Below are 22,800 nucleotides of genomic sequence, written 5' to 3' on the forward strand. Positions count from 1 at the left end.
TTAGCCGAGGTTTGCCTTTGCCTTCCTCTAAGGCTGAGAGTATGACTTAAGCTATGGTCGTTCAAGAGGATGCCAGCCTGTGTTCATAAAGCCGGCTACAGATCAGCCTTTCTCAATATGGTGTTTATTTGCAGTCTTCAACTACTGAATCCATTATAGTTCCTCAGCCATTTACAGAAATGTTATAACTTAATTTAGGTATCATTTTGGAACATATCTCTCTCAGTGAGATTCAATCATATTACACGTAATGTTTTCCACTGTCTAATCAGCTAATGCTCAGCAGCTGTTGCCAGCATTAAATAGTCAAAAGTCCTTGCTGATGTGCTGTGGAAATATTTTCTGCTCTCACTGCAGCTTCTGCGGCATTGTGCTAGGAAATCCCCAGATTTCTCTGCTGCAGCAGCTTCCCTTTATCAGAACAAAGTCTGTGCACAAAGTCAGTCCAATGGCTCTCAACAGGGCAAGCCCGAAACAAATTTATGATCCATCTGAAGGGCAGCACAGAACTGTGCTCAGCCTGAACTTACATTATCAAAATAGCAGTCATAGCCTTCTGGGGAAGCTTTCTTCAAGGCCTCTGCCAATGACCCCACTGTCTTATAGTTGAAGACTTCATCAAAGCCAAGTTCTTTTAGGAAGGCCACTTTGTCATCGGATCCCGCACAGCCGACCACTTTGCAACCCTGCCAGATCAGAATGAAAGAAAAAGATATCACATCTCTGCTATTCAGCCTCCTAGCCTTTTGCCAGGAAGCATTCTTACAAAATCAAAGAACGTTACCTTACATGCCACCAAGAAACAAGTTTGGCAGCTTTTGTACTCTCATTCACTTTCAGAGTATTAAGGTTCTTGAATCACCTATGTCCAAGCTCAAAGCAATGTGCAATATACAAATCTAGTGTTCGGTGTTATGAACAAATGGCCTTAAAAGCACTCTGGTTTCTAATCCTCTGATTCATCAATATGGGGCAACACTTCAGCTAGAAAGATATGCCATAGGCAAAAGGAGGGGATGCTGGCAGAAGGATTCCTGCCAAGCTCCAGGTGCAAGGCCACATTCCTTGGCACAGCCAAGTAAGGGCTGAGAACATACACTTCCCCAGTTACAACAGCTTCACACCTCACTAGTTTGTCTCTGGGAATGTTCTCAGCCCTTACTTGGCTGTTCCAAGGAGTGTGGTCTTGCACCTGGAGCTTGGCAGGAATCCTTTTAATTATCACTTCTAAAGCTCTCTGAAAAACTGTATATCCTTATTCAAAGACCTAACCCTGTTAGTCTTATGGACTCTTGTGGTACCTTAGAGACTAACAGTTGGTAGCATAAGCTTTTGTAGATTAAATCTACTTCTTCAGATGCAAGCAAAAAGAAGCATATGAGGAAGCATATTTTGGTTATTTCTGGACCAGAACAGAGCAGAAATACATTGGATTTGCCTCGGAGGTGTTCCCATGCTCTGTACCTGACCCACATGGTCCAACGTGGCTGAATCGGATTAATCCTAGCTGGATTGTAATTTTACCTTTCCCGTCCCCATTGCAGCTGGCTACTGGGTTCTGGAGAGCTCCTGGACATTGTGGGCACCCAGTGCTGACATAGGTACTGTATGACCAGGGAGAAGGAGGGAGTGATGCAGGCACCTCTGTTGATGTCAGCACAAAAGCTTGCAATGGCCAAGTGCTCTCCTGGAGCCCTGCAGTTGGCTGGAAGGTCTGATGGCTTCGCCTGATTCATCCCTGTTTCCCTGCGCTCTCCACACATGCTCCAAAATGCAGGGTTGTTCTAGAGTTTCACCAGAACTAGAGAATTCCCTGATCTTCCTTAGCAAGGGGCTAAACTGATTCAACCTGATTTACCCCATGTTGAGGACCAGGCATCCCTGGATATTGTGTAGATATTCAGTAGGGACTTCTGGGGCATATTGGCTCCCTTGGCCAGTGCAGACTTGCTACAAAAACATGCTACCAACTTCATTTACTCAGTCTCCAAGGTGATACATGATCCCTTTGCATATATCTCCATGTGAATCTACCAGTTTTTTTTTTTTGAGGTTGTTGTAGGAAGGCTTTCTCTCAATCCCACCAACAGATTGAGCCTTCTGGATCGTTGCCCTCTTCCACAAAATGGTTGTCCTGCCGTCTCTCTCCTCTCCTTTCATCAGTCGCCAAAGACCTATCTAAGGGTGCTTCCAGATAGCACCAAAAGCCACGCTGAAGTGGGTTTAAATAACCCGCTTGGCACAGGTTTCTGTCCCCAAATACCCACCCAAACACCAGGCTTTCCCAGGGGGAAGTGGCTACATGCCACCCCGAGACAAATTGGGATGGCATGAAGCCACCCCCAAGCCCCAAATTTACCCCAAAAATATACTTACAAGGTCCCTAGCTGCTGTTAGGATTCTCTTCATGTCCTCCTGGCACCAGAAAATGATGCCTGACGAGACAGGACGGCATGGAGGAAAATCCCTCCCTCCCTCCCCCCCCCCCCCCCCCCCCCCGGCTCCTTGCGTATCATTTCCTTGTGCCAGGAGGATGTGAGGAGCACCTTCATGATGACCAGGGACCCGGTAAGCATGTTTTTGGAGATACATTTGGAGCTTGAGGTGGCTTTTCTAGAGTTCTCGTCTCCATAGGCCTAGATGTTAGGGATTCCTCTTCTTCAGAAGAGGAAGGGGAGCAGGAAAGTGTTCATAAATCTAAGGTAGAGTTGGAATCTGGGGAAGCAGGTGCAGTCAGCTTTTGCTGGTAACAAACTGACTCTAATGCCTAAGCCTTCGTTCCCCTTGTGCCTGCTTCGAGTCTACATCTGGGAAACTGTTCCTAAGGATTTATTGCTGTTTCTTTGTCTGAAGTAAGACTGCTACTTGGTTTATCAGAGACTTAACTGTGTTTGCCCTAAGACTACTTTGCTTTCTTTTGCGTTATACCACTGAGTATGCTGTTCTTTATGTTTTGCTGAAGTAAAGCAGTTTTCATTTACTTACCACATTGTTTTAAGGCTGTTCTTGAAAGACAAAACAGGACACTAATAGCCCATTAGACCCAGGCCTTTCAGGAAGGCCCGGATCAAATGGGGTATTTAATTAATTTGGAAAAAACCAATTAATTTCACATTAATTCATTTTTACCAGAGGTGTCATTTGTGCACCTCCAGTAAAAACCAATACATGTCCTGGTTTTGAGGCCAGTCTGGATGGGCCCTCAGATAAACTTTTTACCATTAACTGGCTGGTGAAGAAGAGTCTTCTAATGGGGTCCTTGTATCCTCATTGTTTGCTTCTGTTTTAAATTCAGTTCTGTCGTCATGTGACAGTTTTTAGCCCAAACAAGAAACTAGGTATTCTCCAGATTTTAGACTATAACTCTGATCAGACCCAGGATCATTTATCAACATAGTGATAAATTATCCTGAGAGCTATAGTGCAAAAGCATCCAGAAGAGCAAATTATCACTATTCCCAGTCTCTGCAGTGTCCAGATGATCTTTTGCAACCACATACCTTGAGTTTAGCAAGCTGCCCTACTACAGTGCCCACGGCACCAGCAGCTGCATTTATCATGATGATTTCTCCTGGTTTTATCCGGCAAATCTCAGACAAGGCAAAATAGGCAGTCATCCTGTGAAAAATGAGAAATGTGCTGCTTTAGAGACAAAGATTTGTTTGGTTTATATATCCAAATGACATCATTTGGAAAGAGGGGGGCGAAGTACTACTGATCAAATCAAAGTGGTCAAAGACACAAGAGAGTTGGGCTCCTACATTTTTACATCAATACAAACAGATGAGAAAAGCAAAAGGAAAGGTAAGAACAAAGCCAGCAACCTTGTTTACCAAACAAAACCAACTTTAGCTGGCATTCTGTTAGTGAGTTACAATAACACAAGTTCAGTGTACACAAATGTAATCTACTTCAGTGGTCATTGCTAAGGTTGGAATTCTTTACCAGACTACATAACAACCAAACTCCTCCAAATCAGCCATTTAAGCCATGTAGCATTCACATGAAAAATCACATTGAAGAACCAAGGTGCAGTGTTTTATTGTAGATGGATGTGCTACAACAGGAAACAGTCAGAAAGAAAAATGATGTCCATGCAGCAGCTTCAACTAAAGAAAAATAGCTGAATGTTGCTTTGCTGACTCTGGCTAGCATTCACAAGATGGCCAGAGTCAGCAAAGAAACATTCAGCTATTTTTCTGGAGCTGGAGTGCTGCACAGACATAATTTTTCTTTCCAACTGTTTTCTGTTGTAGCACATCCATCTACAACAAAAAACTGCTCCTTAGCTCTTCAATGACATGGAAATGACCATGTTTGCGAGAGAGATAAATTGCTTGAAAGGTTGGCCTTGAAAGGGAGAATTGAAGAGATATAGCTACTGAGATATGGCTAGATACCAGACATATATTTTCTAGTGCAAAATTGATGTATTGTTAAGTGTAGCTCTCTCCAGAAATGATTTCACAGTATTCTTTTGAGACCCCAAAGTGTTTACTGATGTGTCGATGGAACACATGCACATAACTAAGTTACATTGCTACTGTAACACAGCAAGTGATAGGCTGTAAATCATCAAGTGCTTTATCGTCACACCTACAGTTGTTTTCTCCCCAGTGGAGCGAAAAACAAATATTCCTCCACAGTATTCTTTACATATGCAAACACCACAAAGTGCTGCAGAGATATTATTCTGCTGGGGAAAATATGAAATTTCTTTGTACACAAAACAGGATCCCTGTGTAAGAAACACATTTTTGGTGCAAAAAAAAAATGTGTTTTTCTCTGCAGAACAATTTTTCGCAAAGATTTGACAGATTTGGATACCCAGAAGAAAATTGTGCTGGAATCTCACTTATCTGTTATTCTTCCTAATGGGAATTTCTGACCACAGGAAACTCATTTTTCAGGCTAGGAATATTTTTAGTACAACTACTGGAGCAATGGTGGTGGTGCAATGGGTTAAACCCTTGTGCTGACAGACTGCTGACTTGAAGGTTGGGTTGCTGACCTGAAGGCTGCCAGGTTCGAATCCAACCCAGGGAGAACACGGATGAGCTCCCTCTGTCAGCTCCAGCTCCATGCGGGGACATGAGAGAAGCCTCCCACAAGGATGGTAAAAACATCAAAACATCCTGGCGTCCCCGGGCAACATCCTTGCAGACGGCCAATTCTCTCACACCAGTAGCGACTTGCAGTTTCTCAAGTCACCCCTGACACGAAAAAAGTACAACTATTCAAGTAACATGGAGAGTTATGGGGCTATGGCTTCATTACTTAGGAGTGTATTGTACTACAGGGCAGCTATTAAACGCAATTGCTACAGCTACTTTTAAACAACTAATCAGTTATGACCTACTTTGAGAGATGGGCATAGTTAGTATAATAAATAACTATTTTTCCAGGTTTTGCACTGCAAAGATAGCTAAATACTTCAGTGTCCCAAGTTCTGTAAGCCACAAACATTTAAGTACATCCAGTTTGTAGAACAGTTATTTTCAAAAACTACAAATCCCAGTGACAATATTGGCTAAGGGACTCTAGAAACAGCACATCATAAAGTAACTTTTTCAAATTTTGAATATTTTATTAGCATAGAACAACGAAGCATACTCACCCTGGCATCCCAACTGTCCCAAGAGCCAAAGATTTGGAAAGGTTTTGGGGCCAGTTAGAAGGAATGAGCCACAGGCCGGTGCCATCAGAAATTACGTGTGTCGTCCAGCCAGACTGAGAGACAACAAATGCTCCCGCTGGATATTTGGGATTCTTGCTCTCCAGGATCCTATAAACCAAAAAAAGAAAAAGCAGGCACACATAAGCCAACAAGGGTACAATTGCAAAGTGAAAACAACAGGCTTGATAAATTCAGGAGCACCAAACTACCAATATGCTACATAAGTGCTCTTAAAGTTTGGAGCAGGACAGAAAATTGACACTGTACTGCTAGAATGACCAAGCAATCGATTCTAGCTCATTAGTAGCCTCCATGCTTTGCACCAGTAAATCCCAGGTTCATTCCTCGGCATCTTTCCATATGGAAACATGCTCATTGTTTTAACTATACAATCAGTCCAAGAGAGGTTTTCCCAATCAAATGTCAACCCCTAATTCCCCACATAAAAAAATTAAGGTAGATGTCTTGAGAAGACAGAAAATGAGCCAAAGATCTTACTTTGCAACCTGGGAGCCAATAACTTTGTCCCCTTCCTTCATTTTTGTCTTACTGTATGGCCTGAAACAAAAAAGAAGTAGAAGGTAAGAACAAAACCAGCAACCTTGAAAGCAAGAAAGTGCCTTTAAAATAGTAATGTAACCAGACTAATTTACTTACATTAAAGTCCCATTGACGCACATTGTACATAAGTAAAGCTATAGCTAATTTTTCCAATTGATTTCCATGAAAATTTAGGTCAACTACTTACTCCAGTACTATTTTACAATGGAACACATTGCAGGACGAGTGTTTCATTATATTTTCTATTTTCTGTCTGGGCACTGTGATAACAATTAACATCTGTGTTGGTACATGTTTTCATACACCGTTTATTGCCTGATTGCATGGTATGCGTCAAGCATCAGGATTACCATCTGACCAGATTAATGAGCTTTTTCTGTGCCATCAACCATAGCTCAAGACTGCAAAAATCATCAGATGAATTTTAATGGCCTGGGAGACGATTAAAATCTACAAAGTGTATGCAGATGAGGAGTTGGCCATTGTATATATGGCTACAAATAAGTGGACGACAATTTGGCACTAGGAGCTGGGGTTAAAGAAATGGAACTGAATGCGAATAGCAACTTAACATTCAGTGGATCAAAAGCATATATATACCAGGATAATAGAATCGCAGCATAATGGAATAGAACCTTGTGTAGTTACATCTATATCTTATTTTTTCCTCCACAAATAACTTCATTCATAGCATTTGAATCAAACTACACATTAATTTAACTATGTAATTCTGACCTTGAGTATGAAGTATTTTCTGCCTATCAATTGTCAGTCCATACTGGAAATCTATTGGAGGTAAAGGAGGAGAGTTCTAACTCTTTGGCCACAACCTTAACTGACAGCTCAGTCCAATCCAATCCCTTTGCATTTTCCAAATCGCAGCTATGAGATTTTTTTAAGATGAAACAAATGGGCAACTTGTGACGACTGAGAGCCTCATTGCCCTTCTAGGGAACCTTGGGGGGGCCACATCTATTCAAGTTGTACTCCCAGACTTTAAACCTTCCTTTGCCAAAACAGGGCTATAAGAGGTACTGCACTGCAGTGGGCTGGATTGGACGGCCCTGGTGGTCTCTTCCAACTCTGACTCTAAGCCAGGAGAAATTTTGTCATATTTTCAATTTCTTGGAGCTGCTTTAGTCCCAGGACCAGCCTTTTTTCAATAATGAAGTAAACTGGAAGTCAACTTCTCATGTACACTCAGCCCTGTATATTTGCAGATTTGACTGCTGTGGACTTGATTATTCAAGGATTTGATTAAAATGTTCTCTTTAGTAATTTGTAGGTCAAGTAGCATGACTTTATGGTCAGCTTCCCATAGAAGTTGACCATAAAGGCATGCTAGAGGACCTAGAGTAGGTCCCCAAACTAAAGCATGTGGGCCAAATGCGGCCCTCCGAAGTAATTTCCCCAGCCCCGCCCCAAAATTTAGACTAAAGTTTGAAATGACTTGAAGGCACACAACAACAACAACAACAACAACAACAACAACTCTAATTAACTTGGCTATCTCATCAGCCAAAAGCAGGCCCACATTTTCCAATGAAATACTGGCAGGTGAGTGTTGGTTAAAATTGTTCTTCATTTTAAATACTGTGTTTATAGTGCATCATCAAATCTAATATACACCTCAGTTTTCAAGATCCTGAAACCAAAAAAGGATTTTCTGGCAAATGTAATGCACAGTGGATTATTATTAGAAGGTAGAAGAAGGAGGGAGAGAGGAGCCTTAAAAGAAAAGGCCAAGAAAGGAAAAGAGAATAGAAAGAAACTTTGAAAGAATAGGCAGAGAGAGGGAAAGAGATGTTGTAGTACAGCCTGAGGCTGATGGGTTCACTGATGGTTTAGAGAGAATTGTGGGATTTCCTGGGTCACAAAATAAGGAAGATTCGAGTCAGAGAAATAATGGCATTCTCTGGCAAGAACTTGACTCAAAAAGTACACAACTTCAAGTTCTGTTAGAGAAACCAGAAACTGGAATATTAGATACGGAGACAGGCAAAGAGCCAAGTGATAGAGAAGGATCCCAGGGAAAAACGCCTGGAGCTATGGAGGTCAACAAAAGTCTTCGTTTACATATTAGAGCAGAAAATAAGCAGCTGTTCACAGAATGCCTACGTGGGCAAGTTGAGGAGAGAATTTGTGGGAAACAAAATGACTTCATGGTTGTCTATTAATTGGCAAGTGGTTTACCTAAGAGTTTGTTCAAGCAACGTAGCCTTCAAGGGAGAAGCTAGGCCCGATTTCTCTGGTTCTTGTTTCAAGTCAAGCCGTGGTTTTGCATTCAAATATCCTGGAAACTTCCTAGGTTCTTGCTCAAGTTTTTCTATATTTACCTTTGCTTGTGGACTTATGCTATACTGGTGACTTTCTGGCTATTCCTGGACTATATTACCTTGGATTTCGCATGAGACATTTGGAGTACTGCCTGGATATCACCTATTGCTGACCCTTTCCCGGATTATACATCTTCTATCCTTACTCTGATTTTTCTTATATTTTATGTGTTTTTAAAATAAACTGTTTCTTATGCTCTGAACTCTTGTGTGATGCTGTGGTCATAGAGGTTTCTAGGCCTGGGGTGCAACAAGAGAATAGAAAGAAGGTGCAAGAAGAAAATAAAGAAAAGAGCCTTGAAAGACTATGCAGAGAGAGGGAAAGAGAATAGAAAGAAAGTGCAAGAAGGAAGGGGAAGAAAGAACAGGCAGAGAGAAGGAAGAGTGGAAGGGAGAAAGAAGGAAAGGAGCTCTGCGGAGGTGGAGCTAAGATCAGCTCCGTTAAAGGAGGAGGCCCCAGGAGCCAAGGCAAAGGAGGCCACCTTCTCTTCCTCTGCTTTGGGGAAAGTGGCTGGTAAGGTAGCTGGCTCTGGCAAGATGACAGCTTTGGCAAGTTGAGGAGGAAGATGCCGCAGGCCTCAGGCACCTTTGCTGGTCGCTCACCGTTCTTGTCGCAGGGTCAGGAACCAAGGAGGCCTCTCCTCCACTGGCACGGCCTCTTCCTCCTTGGCTCTTGGGACCAGCTGAAAGCCCTGTCCCCACCTTTCATGTGCAGGCATCCAAAGGGCTACACCAACAGAAGGGAGGATTGGGGCTGGCAGAGCCCTCCTGGACGTGGCTCCATCCTGTGAGACCCAGCAGGCTGTGTGCACACTTCGGCTCCTTCCCCCTCCCTTGGTGGCCATGCCAGTGGAGGAGTGGCCTCCTTGGCTCCTGGTGCCTGTGTGGCTCTGCATGCCCTGACGAAGAGGAACTTGAGCTTGGTGCGGAGATGGCTGGAAGGGGGAGGCAGGTTTAGGCATGATTCTAATGTGCCATTGAATGTAATGCACACCCAAATTTTGGCTAAGCAAGTGAGGTAAAAAAAGGTGTGCATTATAATCGAGTAATTACAGTATTGTATTGTTCATTCTTGTTTTATTTTTATTTTTTGTTTTTGTTTTTTTGTTGTTGTTTTTTTGCACTACACATAAGATATGTGTACTGTGCATAGGAATCCATTAATTTTTTTTCAAACTATAGTCCAGTCCCTCAACAATCTGAGAGAATGTGAACCGACCCTTGAAAGTGTAAGAAGTGTAAGGATCCCTGACCTAGAGATGACTAAAAACATGTCCCTTCAGATTTAAAAAAATCAAATTTGTGGGTGTTTCACATTCAATTATAGTCTTGTGTCTATAATTCCAGTGAATGTGAAAGATTTACTATACATCTCGACTGAAAACATCCTCCTCTGAGCTTAAAACAGCCTGGATGAGTGGGTTGGGGAGCATGGGCCATGCGCCAAGGGTCCATGGGGAACATTTATGGTTAAAGTAAGGGTCCCGGAGGCCCAGTGCAAACCTCAGGGATAGCCTTGAGGGCCAGGCATTCTTTACACAAATTGAAGTAATAGGCAATCCAACCCTGATTTGATTTTTCATCTTCTTAAAAATATGCCACGGCATAGCAAAAGAGGCACGGCTATAGATTTCTTCCAACTTGTGTACTTTTGGATTTATCACACAAAGGTTTATTTATAGGATAATTACTCACAGGAGAATTAGAGAGATTTCTAATCACGTACAAAGAAAATCTCTATGGCAAAAATACACATGCCAATGTTGTGTTGCAGAGACACAGAGATCATCTACCCCTGTTGAATTGTCTCCCAATTTCCTTTAACTCCCTTATTAAAGTTGTTAATGAAAAGACAAACATTAAGCCGTTATGAGAAGACAAACAGGAAAAGGCACACACAGTAGACTCTCAACTAACCAGCATCCATGGGGATTGGTAGATGCTGGATAAATGTAGTTTCTGGTTGCCTAATTGATACAATGCCCCATATTATACTATGCCATAAATTCTGCATTAACTTGATATTACAGTAGAGTCTCACTTATCCAACATAAACAGGCCGGCAGTATGTTGGATAAGTGAAAATGTTGGATAATAAGGAGGGATTAAGGAAAAGCCTATTAAACGTCGTATTACGTTATGATTTTACAAATTAAGCACCAAAACATCATGTTTTACAACAAATCGACAGAAAAAGCAGTTGGATACATGACAAAGTTATGTAGTAGTTACTGCATTTACTAATTTAGTACCAAAACATCACAATGTATTTAAAACACTGACTACAAAAACATTGGCGACTAACAAATTGACTTCTAATAAAGATAGAATTGCATAAAATGAACTTATAGTAACAACATTGTCAGAAATTAAATCTGTAAAAAGTTCAATCCTTGCTGCCTAGAGAAACAATTGTTGACCCGGGTTGGAGGCAGACTGCGTTGGATAACCCAGAACATTGGATAAGTGAATGTTGGATAAGAGAGACTCTACTGTAATATTAAAATATGGTAATTAAGATCAAATAAAGACACCTGAAGGCAAACTTAACTGAATGTAACAGTTTCACTGTATTATAAAAAATAGCTTCGTGAATGCAGCATTGTATCTTTGATTTCTTTGCTGGTTATTTCAGAGTTTGAGTTATCTGATAATCTACCCTATATGATCAAACTGAGTTCTCAGTTAGGATTATATTTCAAAGGATACTTGATAAAAAGGGAAATACCTCAGGTAGGGATCAACACTAAAGAACTCAGCTTGAAGCAGCACCTCTGAAAAAGAGAAGACAATTAGAGTAAAGGGCAAACTATATACTGTGCTATGGAGATAAATCACACAATCTGTCTTTTAAAGTACAGGTAAAGTTTTCCTGACATTAAGTCTAGTCATGTCCGACTCTGAAAGCTGAAAAGCTGGTGTCAAATGCAGAAATCCCTTCTGCAGGTATTCTGCTGCTTAGCTACCTTCCTGCTCTTTTTCCATTAACAGGTTAAATGCTTATTTAGGGAGGATTTTAGATTGATATTTTTTTTAATCATATGGTAGAAGAGTGTTGATAGTGAATGTGTTATGTTTTTATCTTGTAGGCTTTAGTTATGTTCTAAATGTATTCTAAACTTATTTTTAACTATTGCCTGCCCCTATACACACATGATCTCATCTACCTGCATACACACAAGAAAGACCAACAGCAATACTAAAAAAATATGCAGGTTAAAATCACAGACTGGGAAGGCCTGTGGCATGGGATAGTTTCCAAATTGCCAGCAGGCCTACCCAGGCTGTAATTTTAACCTGCATTTTATCAGTATTACTGTTGGTCTTTGTTGTGTGTATGCAGGTAGGTGAGAGCACGGGCATAGGGGCAGGCTGCAGTTAAAATAAGTTTAAAATAGGTCTTCGGTTATATCTTGTGAATTCTGATTGTTGATTTAGGTGTTGGAGCTGATCGTTCCACAGTCTTGGGGCAGCAGATGAAAAGGTCCTCTGGGTGACGGGTGGGTTCTGGCTGGTTGGAGTAAATCCCCATATTCAAAGACAACCTCAGTGTGCAGGACAGATTGTACAAGAGAAGGCGATCTCTTTGACCCAAACTAGGTAGGGCTTTAAAAGTAAAAACCAATACTTTGTACTGTGTCTGGAAACTAATTGACAACCAGTGGAGTGACTTTAGTATAGGGGTGATATGCTCACTCCTAGATGTTCCTGTAACCAATCTGGCTGCCATGTCTTGAACTAACTGGAGTTTCTGAAATTGGTACCGAGGTTGCCCAATGTAAAGTGTATTGCAGAAGTCCCTAGATGTTTTTGACCTACAACTCCCAGAAATCCCAGCCAGTTTACCAGCTGTTAGGATTTCTGGGAGTTAAAGGCCAAAAACATCTGGGGACCCCAGGTTGAGAATCACTGACAAAACTACCTCTGAGAATTCCTTGTTGAACAAATCCCAATGAATTGCACAAGGTCACCGTAAGTCAGCAGCAACTTGAAGGCACAGACACATGCAATGTCCCAAAACTGGATTGCAAATTTTCTGGGTTGTATGGCTATGTTCCAGAAGCATTCTCTCCTACGTTTCATCAAGAGAGAATGCTTCTGGAACATGGCCATACAGCCTGGAAAACTCACAGCAACCCAGTGATTCTGGCCATGAAAACCTTTGACAACACAATGTCCCAAAAACTTTTCTAAGTTCATTCAAAAGCTAAAAGAATACAACTACTCTGAAGCTCTATTGTCCAATATTTGAAAACACTGAATAAAGTAGCTCTTATAGGATCATAGCTTTAGTGTGGACAAGTAAAAGCTAAGCCAGTTAGTCCTCAGTGATTGTTGCTGTTGTAAGCCTCTATGTCAGTGGTTCTCAACCTATGGGTCCCCAGATATTTTGGCCTACAATTCCCATAAATCCCAGACAGTTTACCAGCTGTTAAGATTTCTGGGAGTTGAAGGCCAAAACATCTGGGGACCCGCAGATTGAGAACCACTGCTCTAAGTTTTCTTAGATATAGGCGAACCCAAGGTGAACCTATCATGGCGTTATCTTGGCAAGATTTGTTCAAATGGGTTTTTGTCTTTGTCCTCTTTTAAGGCTGAGAGGGTATGGGTTGCCCAATGTCACCCTGTGTGTTTCCATGGGTAAGCAGGAATTCAAATCCTGGTCTATAGAATTGTTGTCACTCAAAGCACTGCACCAAACTAGATCTCAGTGATAATCCTCTATTTATGATACTCAATTGCACCTTAGGACAAGCTTACCTGTTGGGCTTCTGATCCAATTCAGACAAGTCACTAACTGTTGCTACCTGTTCCATGTTTAGCATTTCAGACACACCCAAATCAATGGGTCCTTTTCAACACTCCATTGTACTGGGAAGCATTTGGGAAATCTTTGTTTAAGTCATAGAAATGATTAAGCAACAATTCTAGACTTGTTTACTGATTAGGAAATTTCATTCAATGCCTCAAGAACAGGTTCAAGCATATTCAATCAATGTGCCCGCCACCCCAATCAGTGATTATAATCTACGGGTCCTCTAGGGCTCTTGCAATTCGACTCCAAGAATTCTGGAAGATGAAGGCACAAAGTTTGGAAATCATTGCCTACCATGAAATTCCACATAGAAAAGCCTTTTAAATGTATGGGTCAAAAACTTATGAGTGGACTCAGTTGTTTGACTTTTGGAGTACAAAAGCAAAAACCATGAGATGTTATTTCTCTTACCTCCATCTTTCAGCGGTGGCAATTCTGTCTCTTTCAGTTCAAAATCACTATGCTTAGGAAACCCATCAAAGTGCTTCTTCAGGATCCAAGTCTTTGCACGCACCATCGTCGACTGCCTGAGTGATTAAACAGCATCACTGAGCATTATAAATGGGTCAACAAGTTCTGGGGGAAAGATGTATTTTATTTGATGTAATTTATTTGATGGAACTTACTTCTATGAAAGGTAATAGGATAGAGAATTTCATGGATGTGGGATCTATCACCAGCTAAATGCCATGGACACTATTACCATTCTGTAATCCAAGTGCTTGGTTAAAATAACACTGGCCAACGCACATTTGGTGCCTCAAATATTAGACCTGTTTCTGGGTATGTTTGACCAGCTGATTCCAAAAATGGCACCAGTTTTCCCCTATCAACTCTAGTTTTTTAACTACAGAACATATGCCATATACCTGTTGCCATCTGCTTGTTCATAGAAAACCATTATAGACATATCTAAGAAACTAGAGCTGATTCCGTCTATCCAATGCAATTTTCTGAATCAGTGGCCCAAATAAGAGACCTAAAAACCAATATTTTATTTTGGGGTAGGGGGTAGGGATGTGTAATAGAAATAAATCATTTAAACCCTGTTCCTAAATTCACAGGGCAGCCACTTTATAGGATTTGTTCAGTCTTCCACAATCTGGTAGCACTTCAAATGGGTTGGATGCCACTTCCCATGATCCTCACTTAATATGACCAGGAATGACTAGTTACAACCCAACACATCTTCTTTCTTATTATTGCCCATCCACAAAATGGGGAAAATGTGTACATGTGATTTCTCTCACTTCAGTATTGAGGATCTAAAGAGTGTGTGGAGGGTCCTTTGCGCAGAGCTGAAATTGGCATTTACAAGCTTATATACAGAACCTAAGTTAGAATAAAATACGAACCCTTATCCATGCATTTGATATGTAGTTTCATTTACCCAGGCTCCAAAACATACCTCCCTCGGAGGTATCTGTGGGCCTTTTTAGGTTCTCCAATGCAATTCTATGATCTGCTTAGGTATAATTAAAATATAGGGTATGCTATTTTGCATGTTGGATCTTGAACCCACATTTCCTATGGATACAGGGGCTATACTGTATAAGGTGTTGTCATGATATACCTACTCTCTCTAGTTATATTCCCCTTATCACTGCTTTCTAAAAAAAAATAGAAACAATTCCCACTGCGATTTCAACTTCAAGACTCTGCCAAAGAATCCCTAAGAACTTGGCAATGCTAACTTATATGTCTGTTCACAAATACATCTCATCAAGTTCAATGGGGATTATTCTCTTGTAGGTGAAGTCAAGACTGCAATGTAAACAGTTTCAAAAAGGCCGCTATCAGCCACCAGAATACAATTCATAGCATCTAGTACACACCAACTAAAAGGTTGGCAAATTGCCATTTTTAATCAGACTATTTGTTGATTCTAATAAAATATGGAGCTGGTAAAAGGAAATAATTCTATGAATTATTTTTAAAGACAAGTACTATCATTGTATGAAACCAGCACATGCAATTCAGCATGACACAGCAATATGAAAAAAGAAATGCTGCAGTGCCTGTTCTCACCACTATAATATACACTGGCAAGGAGATATATTTTTCAATATTGACTCTAGAACAAAAACTGTCGATAGAAAAAAAAATGGCATTGCATTGTACATGCCTGCAATCTTTTCAACAAAGTCAGTGATCCTCAAGATCAGGCAAATAATAAATGGATCACAGAAAAATTGATTTAATGTAAACCCCCAAGATGAGATGTGTTTTATCACTGCTTAACACTACTGTGTTGACAAGCACTGTTTCTTAAAGCAGATCAAAACAAGATTAAAATGATTAAGGATCTGGAGAACAAGGCTTAAAGAACTGGGCATGTTTAGCCTGCAGAAGAGAAGGCTGAGAGGAGACATGATAGCCATGTATAAATATGTGAGTCACAGGGAGGAGGGAGCAAGCTTGTTTTTTGCTTCCCTGGAGACTAGGACGAGAAACAATGGCTTTAAACTGCAGGAAAGGAGATTCCACCTGAACATTAGGAAGAACTTCCTCACTGTGAGGGCTGTTCAGCAGTGAAACTCTCTGCCCTGGAATGTGGTGGAGGCTCCTTCTATGACTCTATAAAATTGGCTTGGTAATTTTATCCACACTATTCTAAATAACTTTGTGCATGACACAAAGTTTGGGTATACTGAACCATCAGAAAGAAGAAATCTCATTCTTACAGCCATTCATCTGGACAATTTTGGATTTTGGAACATTTTGGATTTCCTATATTTGGTTGCTGAAATCTCAAGTTTTTTTATAGATTATGGGATTGATGCCCAAGTAACCATGCCTATCAACAGTTCAGAGGGGACTGAGTATTTTGACGCACTGGTCAGTCAGAAGGGACACGCCCATTGTGCCCGCCTATTGGTTATAGGTTGTTGTTGAGTTTATGCTTTTATTATTTGTATACGTTTTTATGTATTCACTGTAATTGAATGCATTTCATGTTTTTGTATTTTATTGTTGCATTACTGGGCTTGGTCCCCATGTAAGCCGCCCCGAGTCCCTTCGGGGAGATGGGACAGGATATAAGAATGAAGTTAATATTATTATTATTAGTCACTCCACAATCTAACAGCTCTAACAATCAAATAGTCCTATTTACATATGTTGAACTTACTTCTAACTATGCCCATAACAGTAAAGGATGTTCATTCATAGATATTTAGAAAGAAGTCCTACCCAGCTCAGTAGGAGCTCTTACTGAATAAATCCATGTACGACTGGGCTACAGGGAGGCAGAATAAGTCTTAATAATTCTTATGTAAGCATGAAAATTGTAAAACTGCTTTGCCAGGGATCTACTGTTGTTGCCACCTATCAAAATTGTTCTGTTTCTTTTGAAATTAAACACAAGGCAAGCCTTTAATTTCCTTGAGAATCCAGGTCAAAATTCAAGAATCCATGAAATCATTCTGTGCGACAAGAACCACCTCTTTGTTTTGATTCTACTTTCAAAACAAGCTGGTAACCCTGTGTACTTTTCCTGAATTAATCATTGAGTCAAAACATAGGATGATGGAAGAGAATTACAGGACAAGTAAGGAAAAGGTTAAAACAATTCAGACCTAAACACATCAATTAACTTAGAAGTTACCAACAAGAGTTATAAACATAGACTACAGAATGCAACACAGCTGTTTCCTTCTCAACTGCTGGAAGGAACCAGTTTAAAGGAATCCGTTATACAAATCTTCTCCAGAAATAAGAGGGTGGAAATATATTCCAGGCTCTGCAAGAAAGGTAACTTCAAGGAATCTGTCAGGCATTTGATGCACAAGCAGGTTTTCACCCAATAATCCCTTCCCTCTGTAAAGAAAGCTTAAAATCAGGATCTTTGAAATAACAAAAAACATATTTAAGAAACTGCAAGGTACCATGAAAAAAGAAACCAAAGCATGCTTCTCAGTTCAGGTTGTCCATATTTCTTGGTTCTTCAACTCACCTTGTGTGTAAGGGTTGGTAAAGTTCTGACTTGCAGGCAGCTGCTTTCTACCTCTTCTTTATTCACTTCTGACAAGGAAGTTGTGAGTAGCTCTCTCTGTCTCTTTTATATATACAGTAAATATTACGTTGCCACCTGCTGTTCTTTTCTATCACTACAAGTCCAAATCAGCAAAGCATAAAACCTGATAGAACTTCAAATGGGTTGGGTGCCACATATTTTCCTGCCTTCAAAAGAGATATTTCCTGTGATCCAGTACAGTGATGTCTGCAGAAACACAAATTCACCCCAAGAGTCTATGTCTAATATTGGAAGGTTGTCGTTCGTTTTCAGAGCTATTTTTTGCAGAGCTTGAAAAGTTACTCCTTGGAACAGTGTCTTCCTGTTACTCATGGTCCTGTTTACAAAGAAATTTGTGGTTGTTTATTTGCTGGTACCATCAAAACAAACTCACTGTATTAGAGTATGATCCTTCTATCTACGAGAATAATGTATATTGGGCTTTCACACAAATAAAACTTGCACGCCAGTTGTGCCCGTACCTTGGGAAGTAAGATTTGGCCATGGTGGTCATGCTCTTGTTACATCTAGGATAGACTACTGCAATGCACTCTACATGGGGTTGCCTTTGAATACTGTTCGGAAGCTTCAAATAGTCCAACGAGAGGCAGCCAGGTTAATAACTGGGGCAGCGTACAGGGAGCACACAATTCCCATGTTGTGTCAGCTCCACTGGTTGCCAGTTCGCTACCGAGCACAATCCAAAGTGCCGGCTTTGGCCTATAAAGCCCTAAATGGCCCTGGCCCAGTTTACCTGTCTGAACGCATCTACCTCCATGAACCACCATGAAGATTAAGATCTTCCGGGGAGGCCCTGCTCTCGGTCCCACCACCGTCATAGGCGCGATTGGCGGGGAGATACAGGGCCTTTTCAGTGATTGCCCCTCGTCTATGGAACTTCCTCCGTCGAGATTAAATCAGTCCCCTCCCTCCTGTCCTTCAGAAAGATGGTAAACACCTGGCTGTGGGACCAAGCCTTTGGGGCAGTGCAATGAGGCAACAATAGGAAACTTCACCCTACTGACCGAATTTGATCTGAGATGGTTTGTAAACAACTGATTTTAAAGTGGAGATAATTGTTTTAAATTGTTTTTCATGTTTATATATATTTATAGTTTATTTTATGTTCCGGTATTGAATGTTTGCTGTATATATGTTGTGCCCCACAGTGAGTCCCCCATTGCGGTGAGAAAGGTGGAATATTTATTTATTTATTTATTTACAGTATTTATATTCCGCACTTCTCACCCCGAAGGGGACTCAGGACGGATCACAATGTACACATACATGGCAAACATTCAATGCCATATGAACATAGAGACAGAGACAAGACAGAGACACAGAGGCAATTTAACCTTCTCCAGCTTTCTGGGGGTATACTTGATTCCGGCCACAGGGGGAGCAGCTGCTTCATCATCCACTGTGACACCTTGATGGATACTTTCTCATTCTAAACGCTGCTGGATCATTTTTATGGTGTCGTAAATTAGTTAAATTAGCCTCCCCACATAAGTGGTACCTAAATTTCTTACTTGATAGATGCAACTATCTCTCGGGTTGCTTAGGTCAACAACGAGCAGGGATATTTTTTATTTTAATGGTCGGGTGCTCACTCTGACACGGGCTGGCCTTGAATTCATGACCCTCTTGGTCATAGTGATTTATTGCAGCTAGCTACTAACCAGCCTGTGCCACAGCCCAGCCCAAATAAATATTAAATAAATCGTATGTCCATTTCAATTTTCTGTTCCATATACCTTCCCATTCATCTAGTCGAATTGAACGCTTTTGACCTAAAGGAAAATTGGTATAAAGTATTCTACCGATGGTATATCACTCCCCACAAATTAGAGAAATGTTATAAAAATGTACATACAAAATGTTGGAAATGTGAATCTCAGGAAGGAACATTTCATCACATGTGGTGGCAGTGCAAGAGAGCAAGAGAATATTGGAAAGGAATACATAAAGAAGTCAAGAAGATAAAATAGAAATGAAAGCAGAAACCTACTTATTAGGAATAATAGACAGAAAGCTTAACAAAAGCAAAGAAATATTATTAAATTATTTAACTTCAGCAGCAAGAATAACATATGCAAAAAAATGGAGATCAAAAGAAATACCATTGATTAAACAGTGTCTGGCCAAGGTTCTAGAAATAAGAAACATGGACAGATTCGCATACTTAATGACAAGATATCAGGGAACATGGAAGAAACAGACTGGAACCTAGTGATGGAATATATACATAAAGAGAAAGAAACCCAATAGAATAATAGATGCAAAAATAAGAAATGCAGGCATAAGAAGAGAAGAAAGATACAGGAGAAGCTCATATCAACAAAGGAAATAAGTGACTATAACAGAAATAAATCTATGAGAATGAAGATCAGAAGTTGAAGACAAAAATCTTATCCTTGTTTCCCCCCTTGGCTTTTCCTTGTTTTTCCCTTTTCCTCTTCTTTTCCCTACACTCCCTATCTTTTTTCTCTTCTCTCTCTCTCTCTCTCTCTCTCTCTCTCTCTCTCTCTCTCTCTCTATATATATATATATATATATATATATAAATTCAATATATATGTGTGTGTGTGCATATATCGGTTGTAACTGCCAAAAGTAACTAGTAACTGGAAAATTAGGAATTTAGGCTACATGTCACTTCTGAAGTCATGCTTTCCAGTCTCTAATCACTCTTATTCAAGAAATTGAACCAACCGATTAGATTAACTTCTGTACAATTAAAATATTGAACAAAAGGGAGTTTACCCACAGTTAATCAACAATTACTCAGCAGCTTTTCAAACAATTGAATACCTTCAATCATGTGGTTTGCCTTGCAAGGCAGAATGGCTACAAAGTACCCCTCCCTTAAGGTGGAGCACAAAGCTCAGTGCCAGCTCCCAATGCAAACAAGTACATTTAAAGAAAGGAAAGAATCGAATTGGCAGGGCTGTATTCACATGTAGATATGTGCTGCAAGAAAAAGACCACAGAACTTTCTGCAGGAGTGCTTGTCTGGTCTTGCAAATTAGTCTTCTTCACAGCTTTCAGATTTCATGGAAACACTGAGTTGAAAGGTGTCCTAGGGGCCATCAAACCCAACTCCACTACTCCATGCAGGATCTCTAACTAGAGCATCCCCAGGAGGTATTCCGTATTTTCACCTGCAAGGAGGGGTTGCTGTTCAACGAAGTAATCTAATTTGGACTGAGCAGAGTTTCTCAAACTGTGCTCCTCTGATATTTTGGACTACAGCTCCCACAATTCTTAGCAGCTGGTAAACTGGGTGGGATTTCTAGGAGCTGAAGTTCAAAAAACCTAGAGGAGCACAGTTTGAGAAATTGGTTTAGAGCAGTGGTTCCCAATCTGTGGCTCCCCAAGTGTTTTGGCCTACAACTTCCAGAAATACCAGCCAGTTTGCCAGCTGTTAGGATTTCTGGGAGTTGAAGGCCAAAACATATGGGGACCCACAGGTTGAGAACCACTGGTTTAGAGAAAGGTAATGTCATCATTTGGGGGGAAATCAATCTCCTTAGAGACAAGAAGAACAAGACTTTATTACGGTCCATGACCAGACATAGGGCGCTTCCAGACAGACATAGGGCGCTTCCAGACAGCACCAAATTGTGCACTTTAATTAGGAGCAAAAAAAAAAACCTGGACCTGTGAGCAGGTCCGCACACAGACCTGCTGGTCCCGGGACGTCTGACTCGGTAATCCACACCTCCTGCTTTGTTATGGGGTTTTGCAGCTCCCAAAATGGCAAGCATAGTACATCTGTCAAATCCGACCAATTAGGAGCAGACATTTGACACCCGGGAAGAAACCAAGATTAAAACATGCTTTCCAAGTGCAGGGGCAGACAGGCAATGAAAGGTGTGGATTTCCGGCTCAGAACCGGGATATTCCCACACCTGGATATCTCATGTTTTTCGCCATTTGTAGCCATTGCTTCCACATTTATAGGGAACGGCGCCTGGCTACCTTCCTGTTTGCTGTGGAATCTCCTGGGATAAAGGTACTGTCTGGACGGGCCCATAGTTCTGGAGTTGTTTCAGGCACAGATATCAGCTAAGTTAAGTTATTAATCTCTGGTTGTAAGACTTATGCAATAAAACAATAAATTTATAAAAATTTAGCTATAGGACTAGAAAACAATAAAATAAATTGCTGCAAGAAATCCTTCAAACAACTTTTGTGTTCACCAAGTTCTAGAGAGCTGGACCAGGAAGACTCACCACCCTATTTCAGAAATAGTCCTGCTGCACTTACTCAGTACTCTTCCCATGCAAGAGTACTATCTCAGAACAAGCTGACTGTTCCAGATCACATTTACACTGGTTTTCTTTGCCTCCACAAGAGTTAGTGAACTCTTCCCCAGATTTAAGATTGACAGTTCTGCCACACTCCTCATGTTGTCCTTTCATGACTTTGCAAAAACACATTTTAACTGTTGTAATCCACCTTGAGTCCCACACAGGAAAAAGGTGGGATATGATGATGACGACAATATCTACTCAGAAATAGGAAGGACCACATTAATTTGAAGACAACATTGAAAGATTGTTTCGAAGCCATTAAGAATCCACAATTCTATTAAAATTCTGAGTGGTTTTCTTCCCGTCCCATTTCTGTTAAACGACACAGAACAAATATAATGCATATGCCTTCATTACTTAATGTATTAGATTCATCCACACTGTTTTTGTACTCAGGCCTAATGTATTCTGTCTTCCACCCAATTCCTGGCACCAGATATACTGAGAAATAGACTCTAACCAAGAAAAAAAATGGAGGAGCTGCTTTGAACTTATCTTGCTGAAAGGAGCACTTATGTGCTTCATTACAAGTATAGAATGGAGCCAAAGAGAAGAAAAATGTTTTTATTAATTACAAGATTATATAGAAATTCATATTGAAGAACCAGGAAAAAAAAGCTATTGGCTCAGGCTGTTGCTAAGTTTTTCAAGTCTCTCACACAAGATATGTATTTCATTTTTAGCAGTATTGGTACTGAATTAGACATGATGCCTTTGCTTTGTTGGATAAAAAAGTAATAGCATAATCAATACTGTATTTTTCTCAGCATCCATTCCAAACTGGGTTATATGGCAGTGTAGACTCAGTTAATCCAGTTCAAAGTAGATATTGTGGGATTTTCTGCCTTGATATTCTGGGTTATATGGCTATGTGGAAAAGTCCTGATCTAGAAAATAAAGCATTTAAATCCTCTAAGGTTCTTTTGCCAATACTCAGGAACTTTATCCCTGCTCTGTAAAAATTGCTTTAGCTTTTGCAAAAACCAAATGACTTTTACCCAATTTCAATCTGTGCTTCTGACACATACTAATTCTCAGTTGCTACTGTACTGAGTGACTCGGCAATACACCTCTGT

The 22,800-nt window shown here is 40.6% G+C and overlaps 1 protein-coding gene across 2 annotated transcripts in view; it reads right to left on the minus strand.

Annotated features, from left to right (window-relative positions):
* Positions 1 to 17,504, minus strand: part of ptgr1 (prostaglandin reductase 1) — a 39,625-nt gene extending 22,121 nt beyond the window's left edge. Inside the window, exons 1-7 of one of the 2 annotated variants that reach the window (XM_003227322.4) lie at positions 17,346 to 17,504; positions 13,802 to 13,917; positions 11,303 to 11,348; positions 6,176 to 6,235; positions 5,618 to 5,785; positions 3,501 to 3,618; positions 531 to 686 (exon numbers count right to left, since the gene is read on the minus strand). In XM_003227322.4, the coding sequence (XP_003227370.1) occupies positions 531 to 686; positions 3,501 to 3,618; positions 5,618 to 5,785; positions 6,176 to 6,235; positions 11,303 to 11,348; positions 13,802 to 13,907 (654 nt within the window). In that variant the 5' untranslated portion in view covers positions 13,908 to 13,917; positions 17,346 to 17,504. The remainder of the gene's footprint in view (positions 1 to 530; positions 687 to 3,500; positions 3,619 to 5,617; positions 5,786 to 6,175; positions 6,236 to 11,302; positions 11,349 to 13,801; positions 13,918 to 17,345) is intronic. The other variant, XM_008120500.2, reaches the window with a different exon arrangement.
* Positions 17,505 to 22,800: the final 5,296 nt, after the last annotated feature.

Source organism: Anolis carolinensis, chromosome 2, assembly GCF_035594765.1.
Source record: "Anolis carolinensis isolate JA03-04 chromosome 2, rAnoCar3.1.pri, whole genome shotgun sequence".
Taxonomy (NCBI): Eukaryota; Metazoa; Chordata; class Lepidosauria; order Squamata; family Dactyloidae; genus Anolis; species Anolis carolinensis.